Source organism: Marmota marmota, unplaced genomic scaffold, assembly GCF_001458135.2.
Source record: "Marmota marmota marmota unplaced genomic scaffold, marMar, whole genome shotgun sequence".
Taxonomy (NCBI): domain Eukaryota; kingdom Metazoa; phylum Chordata; class Mammalia; order Rodentia; family Sciuridae; genus Marmota; species Marmota marmota.
The window spans coordinates 35536775-35544985 of record NW_025999977.1 but is presented as its reverse complement, the minus strand read 5'-3'; the positions used below and the strand labels follow the sequence as shown (position 1 = coordinate 35544985).

The 8211-nt window shown below is 37.9% G+C and overlaps 1 protein-coding gene across 4 annotated transcripts in view; it reads left to right on the top strand.

Moving 5' to 3' along the window:
- The window catches only part of Ttc27 (tetratricopeptide repeat domain 27), a 155937-nt gene that overhangs the window by 47574 nt on the left and 100152 nt on the right, over positions 1–8211 (top strand). For all 4 annotated transcript variants that reach the window (XM_015479784.2, XM_015479785.2, XM_048804572.1 and 1 more), the window contains one exon: positions 7610–7723. In XM_015479784.2, coding sequence (XP_015335270.1) covers positions 7610–7723 — 114 coding nt within the window. The remainder of the gene's footprint in view (positions 1–7609; positions 7724–8211) is intronic.

The following is an 8211-nucleotide window of genomic DNA, read 5'->3' as shown; positions in this document are numbered from 1 at the left end:
TTTTTTTTTTTTTTTTTTTTGTACCAGGGATTAAACTCAGAGGGCACTCAACCACTGGCTACATCCCCAGCCCTATTTTGTATTTTATTTAGAGACAAGGTCTCACTGAGTTGCTTAGCACATTGCTTTTGCTGAGGCTGGCTTTGAACTCAAAGATCCTCCTGCCTCAGCCTCCCGAGCCACTGGGATTATAGGTGTGTGCCACCATGCCCAGCTCAATTGTGACTTTTTAACACAATTATGAAATATTATTCAATAGTAAAATGAAAATAAATCAACTAAAGATATAAGTAAAAATGTGGATGAATTTGTAAATATAACAAGTTAAAAAGCCAGTCTTAGATTCACAGGTATTTATATTATACCTCATAACGTATATTTAGTTATTTTTAACCTTCCGCATATATCAAATAATAAAAAATTAAAAACCAGTTTTGATCAATAGCAAGGTCATTTCAACCTTGTTATTTCAAAGTTATTTGATCTCTTAAACCATCTTAAAGAATAGACAGTATTGACTTCATTGTGTACATTTTAATTTCAAAGTACTTAATGGGCTTGTGGTCCCCAGATATGGACTTACAGCCAAGATGGTTAATATATTTGTATTAAAGTGTTTTCTTCAGACTTGTGGCTTTGTGCTTCTGGTTTTGGCCTGCATCGAAGCTAAAGCCCTTAGGTCTTTTAAAATTTTTTATTGTTTCTTTTTAGATATATAAAACATTAGGATTCATTTTGACATAATTTAAAAAGCATGGAATATAATTTGCTCGAATTCAGTTCCTAATACTTCTCCTTTCCTTTTTCTCCTTGCTCCTCTTATTCCCTTTTCTCTACTCTACAGATCATTCTGCTGTTTACTTGTAGTTTTTGTTGTTATTTTGTTTTGTTTTAGTTAACATCTTGTGGATAATGTACATGATGGTAAGATTCACTTTGACATTATGAATTAGCACAGAGTTAAAGAATGAAGAGTTCAGTCTGAAGATAGCTCATGGGTTCTAAGAAGGCCTGCTTTTCATTTCCATACACTTAAATGAAGTGATCTAGAGCAAATTCCCCTCACACAATTCTTCCTGCTAAACCAATCAGTGTAGTTCATCTACTTATGAGCAAGAAAAATATGTAACATAATAGTTCTTAATAATCATAGAATGTAGTACTGAATAGAAATCAAAATTTAGCCCTATCATTTTTATAGATGAAAAATGTGAGGACTCAATGATATATTTTTTTGTGCATATATGACTACAACTACACGATCAATGTGATTCTACATCATACACAACCAGAAGAATGAGAAGAACCCCATGTATGTATGATATGTCAGATTGCATCTACTGTCACATATAACTAATTAGAACAAAATTTAAAAGGTACTTTTGTAATTTTTTATTTAAAAATTTTGTCTTAAAAAAAAGAAAAAGCAAAGAAGGCTGCTTTTGATGGAAGTGTGAAAGGTACATCTGGCAGTGTTGATAAATTAGCATCTCCAGAATCGGGTCTTGTTTTTTGAGGCAGCCAAAAGACCCAACAGATTGACCACTCTGTTGTCTTTGCTTTCTATGTGAAAATTTGTGTAGCAGAAAAAAGAACTTTAAAAGCACTGTGATAGCAGAGCATCCAGCAGCTCAGGATATGTCAGGCCAGCATGGGCTTGGTAACGGGGAAGAAATAAAGGTCTAAAACAATGGAACTTGCCTTCATGGAATTTTTAATTTAGCCCTGATTAGATTAATAAATAAATGTAATACCGAAACCAGGCAGTTTGAACCTCAAATTGATAATAAACTGTTAAGAAAAGAAGAAAATATTCAGGACTGAGCAGTCAAAGAAGGCTTTGTTCATAAGGGGAGGATTTGAGTTCAGACCTTGGAAGATAGATGGGGTTTGGATCAGGGCACCACAGGAACAAAGGCAAGGGGATGGGCGAGTGTCAGGTCCACTAGAGTCCCTGAGTCAAATTGGAAGATGTGTGTAGGGCAGTAGTGAGATGGAGGGAAAAATAGGTTTGAGACAGATTTTTAAATGGTCTATAGAGCAAGGATAGGGAATTTGGACTAGGGTTCTGCTGGGAGTAGTTAATAACTTTAATTTGGAATTTTTAACTTCTTGTCATTTGGAACTGATTTAAAATGAGAGCTATTTTAAATAGATTACATAGAAAGGGGAATATGTTTACTTTTTATAGTATTTCTTTGTTCCTTGCTTTGTAAGGTCAGCCTGACCTGGGTGGGCATCATCCGTTTTGGCTTTGGTATTGCCAGACAATTATACACCCACAAGGAGGGCTCTGAGCTGGCTTTGATTTTCATATGGAAAAAGAACTTATCTGAAAGCTCCTTCATGTTTAAAGAAGTAGACTGATTGTCGTATAAAAGAATCCTAGTGACCTCTGCAAGAAGATTATTTGAAACCTACCATGATAAGAATGAAAAGGAAATTTATTTTTAGTAGAAACAATACTGCAGATCCTCTTTGATGGTGTTACAAAATTTTCTTGCTGCTTTTCTGGGCCTGAGGGGAATGTTGCAATTAGTGGAAAATTGTTAGCTGATAAAATGTGTGTGTGTGTGTGTGTGTGTGTGTGTGTTAGTTCCCATGCGGGGGCTCTGAGAGAATCATGAAAATTTACTTTGTTGCTGGTGGGTATGTTATATAGTATGTGTATGTGTATGTATGTATGTATGTATGTATGTATGTATATATATATATATATATATATATAAATAATGTTTCCATATTCATGCATGTATATAATATAATTGCTGCATTTCAATCTCTAGCACTCCCACTCATCTTCCTTGCTTTCCTCCCTCTGATTCCCTTCCTTTTATCCTACTGGTCTTCCTTTTATTTATTTGCTGATTTTTTTTTTTTTTTTTTTTTNAGACTACCAATAAAACATGTTCTTTTTTTTTTTTTTTTTTGTACCAGGGATTAAACTCAGAGGGCACTCAACCACTGGCTACATCCCCAGCCCTATTTTGTATTTTACTTAGAGGTAGGGTCTCACTGAGTTGCTTAGAGCCTCGCCATTGATGAGGCTGGCTTTCAACTTGTGATCCTCCTGCCTCAGCCTCCCTAGCCGATGGGATTATAAGGGTGTGCCACTGAGCTAGAACAAAAGTTTTGTAGCTAAAAGTAACCTTAGAAGCCATCAGATCAAATCCCATCATCATATAGTTGAAAAAAAAAAGAGGTTCAAAAATGGAGAACACCTTTCCCAAGGAAACTAAGAAAGAAAATTCCATTCTCTGTACCCCCTCCTTTTTGTGGGGAGTACTGGGGATTGAACCCAGGGGTGTTATACCACTGGGTCTTTGTCATTTTACTTTTTTGAGAGAAAGTCTTGCTGAGTTGCCCAGTCTCACCTCACACTTGCAGTGCTCACACTGAACTCAACTCTCAGTCCCTTTCTTTTCTTTTTTTAAAAAATTGGTTCTTTTTAATTATACATGACGGTAGAATCCACTTTGACATAATTATAAAAGCATGGAATATATCTTGTTGTATCAGTCTCCAGTACCTTTCCTTCCCCTCCCTGCCCTGCTGTCTTCCCTCTGTTGTCAGCCGCTTTCTTTATCCCTTTTTCATTTACCTGCAGTGTTCCAGCAGTCTCTGTGGGACTGGTGGACCAAATAGCTAGGGGTCTGCCCTGTAGGATCCAAACTGAATGCAGTGATAGACAGTTACTGGGTAGAGGTGGAGTTGTGGAAATACGGTGCAAGAAGACTTTCTGACAAGCTAACATTGAAGCTGACACAGAGCCAGCCATGTAGATAGTGGAGTGATCACTTCTCAGATTCTACATTGAGTGGAATTCAAAGCAACGACCCACTGTAGGGTACATGGTGAGGACTGAATTGCTCTCTCCATTATGGGTGGCTTATGGTTTTTGCTTTTTCACCAACTGGGCTTGACCTTTTGCTTAGGCAGGTGAGGTTGGTTTTCTTCCCATTGGATTTGGTTGCTTAACTATCAGACTGTCAGTTTCTTAAACGAAATTTTCTTCATAAATCAATAGACCATGTATAAACTTGTGTTTAGTTTTCTTTTTCCTTACCTAATGTTTCACATTATCGATGGCTTCTTACCTCACGGTGATGGTGTTGTAGACAATATACTAAGTGTGGCCTGTCTGCAGTCACACAGGCAGTATCTAGTCTGTATCTCCCAGCTAAACAGATAAAAGATACATTCTTCAGTGATCGTTATCCAGTCAGGTTCTTCTTTCAAATATCAGATTGCATTTTACATTTTGTGTGAAATGAGAATGTACTTTTTGACCTTCACATAAAAGTCTCGCACAAACCTCTTGATCTCATGGCAGTGATGAAAACAGTCTGACTTTGTTCTTTTTCTGAGGAAACCATTTCATCCCTCTGGTGTATGGATCTTTGGGTCAACCCTTCTAAAGGTGGGCTTTAACTCTGTTAAAGGTCTGTGCCTTGAGCCCATCCGTATTCCTCACTGTGCTTGTTGGCAAAATGATGGATGCAGGTGGGAGTTGAGCAACCTTGTCCACCTGCTCTGGAGGGTGATGTTTCTGTTAATGCTGAGAGAAAGTTTTATAGGAGGAAAGGCTCTGGAGGGACGGTCCTATGTGCTTTAGTGGCTGCTCTCATGGGCTTGTTGACCTTTATCTACTCAGATTTATTTCATGCTCACATCTTGGTGAGAAGTGGGAGTATTATTCCAGTTTCAGAGAGGAGAAACTGAGAAGTGAGTATGAAGTAACTTCCCAAGGCTTCATGGCTAACTTGGTGGAGCTGGGATTCTGATCTATACTTGACTGACTTGGGGGACCTTCCCCACTGTTGGACAGTCCTGTTTCTCAGTGTTCTTCCATCGTGTCATCAAGAGTTTACAGATAATAATCCCTTTAATAGGGCAAAAAGAAAAGAAGACTGCTATTCAGCCAGCTGTACTAGTAGAACCAGGTTTGCAGATTTATCTAATGAAAAAAGTTCTTTCAAAAACTTTTGAGATCACACTTTATAATAAAATCTTCTGCCAAGTAGTGCACATTTTAACAATTAGTTTTCTTTTTTTCCCCCTGGTACTAGGGATTGAACCCAGGGGTGCTATATTCCCAGCCCTTTTTATATTTTATTTTGAGACAGTCTCACTAAATTGCTGAGGCTAGCCTTGCACTTGTGATCCTCCTGTTTCAGCCTCCTAAGTGGGTGGGTTTATAGGTGTGCACCACCATGCCCAGAAAATAATGACTTCTGTTTTCTTTTTAATGCCTTTTATATCATTATTCATATCTTTATAGTGCCATACACACCTATTTATTGTGGTAAATGTATTCTTTTTGTAGGGTTAAGTTAATGGAGTCACTAAGATTATACATTAATTTTGTAAGCTATATTTTAAGGAGATAAAAATATTTCAATATTCAAAGTTAATTTAGAAGAATAAGATTATTTAATAAAATATTGTTTTAGATTGTGAGTTTTATGGGGCCAGGGGTCTTGTCTTTATTGCTTGCTACTCTCCCTAAGCCCAGTGCACACTGCCTTGTATACAGTAGATGCTCAAGTGAATTCATAAATAAACTTTTGTAGGGCCCCATTCTTTTGCTTTTGCTCTCTTATTTTCAGATTCTTTGCTTACTCTTCTTCTATTTCAAGATTCTTTGCCAAGTCACCTTTATTACTCTACTTTCGAATTTTCCTGGGTAGTTATCATCCATTTCTTTAAAAAAATATTTATATTTTTTAGTTGTAGATAGACACAGTACCTTTATTTTATTTGTTTTTATTTTTATGTGGTGCCGGGGATTGAGCCCAGTGCTTCATGCATGCTATCACTGAGCCACAACCCCGGCCCCAAGTTGTCATCCATTTTTGAAAGTTAATCATATCTTTTTTTTTTTTTTCCCCCTGTGGTGCCGGAGAGTGAACCCAGGGCCTTGTGCATTCTACCAGCTGAGCTACATCACCAGCCCGAAGTTGGTCATATCTTTTTTTTTTTTAATATTTATTTTTTAGTTTTAGATGGACACAATATCTTTATTTTTTATTTTTTGTGGTGTTGAGGATCGAACCCAGTGCCCCGCACATGCCAGGTGAGCATGCTACCGCTTGAGCCACATCCCCAGCCCAGTTGGTCATATCTTAATTTGACTATTTAAATTATCAAAATTTCATTCAGAAAAAGTTATAAAATGATAAAAAGATGTTCTGGGTCTCAGAAGACCAAGCGTAGGTATCAGTTTTCACTGTTACCGAAGGTGTGATACTGAACAGTTACTTTCATATGTTGGAGCTTCATTTCCCTCTTAATTGTAAGGGGGATTATTCTAGATTAGAGGTTAACAATTCAAATGCCTGGAGGGGCCATGCAGTTAGTACAAATAAGTGAAGAGAGCTGGGCAGAGTACAGTAAAGAGTTGTAGTGACTTTGATATAGTTTATGCCATGTTGAAAGGCTTATTGCTAACCTTTAATGAATGAATTTGACTAAAGACAAACACTTGTGTTGTTTTAGCCTAATAATTCTTCAGGTTGGTCACACTTAAGAATTACCTGGGGAGCCAGGTGTGGTATGCATGCCTATAATCCCAGTCACTTGGAAGGCTAAAGTAGGAGGATGGAGAGTTCCAGGCCAGCCTCAGCAACATAGCAATACCCTGCTTCAAAATAAAAAAAGAAGGGCTGGGGATGTAGCTCAGTGATAAAGTGCCCTGGGTTCAGTCCCTAGAACATCTCCCCACCCCCCAAAATGACCTAGGGAGGTTTTTTTTTTTAAAGCACTGATGCTTAGAGCCTGCTTTCAGATGTTATTTACTTGCCAGATGATTCCCAGATGCTTCTTAATGGGCAGCTAGGTTTTGAATGATTAATTGGACTTTAACTAGTTTGCTTTTCATACCCAGTTTTTGGAAACAAGGAAATATTTGTTTAGAAACAGACAACAAGAAAATGAAAGTTATTGTTGGGAGTGTCTACCCAGGGAAAACATTGGATTCTAAGTCACCTTCAAAGAGAACTTAAATTGTATTCATTATGCCAAGTTGTCCTTGTTTATCACAGTTTGTTTCACCCAAACCATGCACTTTATTTCTCACTACTTGTCATATTTAGTGGTTTCTGCCATGCCCTCTGAATTGGTGGCCATGACAGCTTTTCTCTGGGGTTAAGTTTCATTATGTGTATATTCAAATTTTTGTATAGACCAGTCTTGTTTAAGATGCCTCTTCTAAGAAAGCATTTCAATTGGGCTGGGGATGTGGCTCAAGTGGTAGGGCGCTCGCCTGGCATGCGTGCGGCCCGAGTTCGATCCTCAGCACCACATACAAATAAAGATGTTGTGTCCGCCGATAACTAAAAAATAAATATTAAAAAATTCTCTCTCTCTCTCTCTCTCTTAAAAAAAAGAAAGCATTTCAATTAATATTGGATCTTAATCCCAGAAAGCATTTTGATGTTTTAGCATGATTTTCTTTAATGTAAATTGAAAAAAAGGAGAGCCCTTTGCCTGTGTTTGCTTAGATTGTCAAATCTGCATTTGGCTATATTCTGATATTTTTGCAAGAGTTAAATTTCCCCTACTCACAATATGATCTCTAGCTTATCCTTCTTTCTTCCTCTTCTATCAGTGTTTGCTTTCACAACCGAAGTTCTGGGCCATTCAGACATCAGCCTTGATCCTCCGGACGAAACTTGAGCGAGGAAGTACGCGGCGAGTGGATCGGGCAATGAGGCAGACACAGGTAAGGATGGATGTGTCAGTTTTGGATTTCTTCCACCTCTCTTACTAGAAGTAAGCATGCATGTATGTGATGAGTAGAAGAGTGAGATAGCTTATGATTTATTCAAACACTTGGCTATTTATTTGTGACAGTGTAGGTTCTAAAATGTGACTGCTTGGCTCCGGAGCTCAACTCTGTCAATTTGTAGCTCTGGTAGTTAACCTCTGTAAGCCTCGTTTTCATTTTCTGTAAGAGAGTAATAATAATTGTACTTATAGGCTTATAGTGAACTTTAAGAGAGATGATATAAGAGTTACTCTCTAAGAGATATGTGGTCCCAAAAGTACAGGTTGTTGGGCTGGGGATGTGGCTCAAGCGGTAGCGCGCTCGCCTGTCATGCGTGCGGCCCGGGTTCGATCCTCAGCACCACGTACAAACAAAAATGTTGTGTCCGCCGAAAACTAAAAAATAAACATTAAAAAAAAAATTCTCTCTCTCTCTCTCTCTCT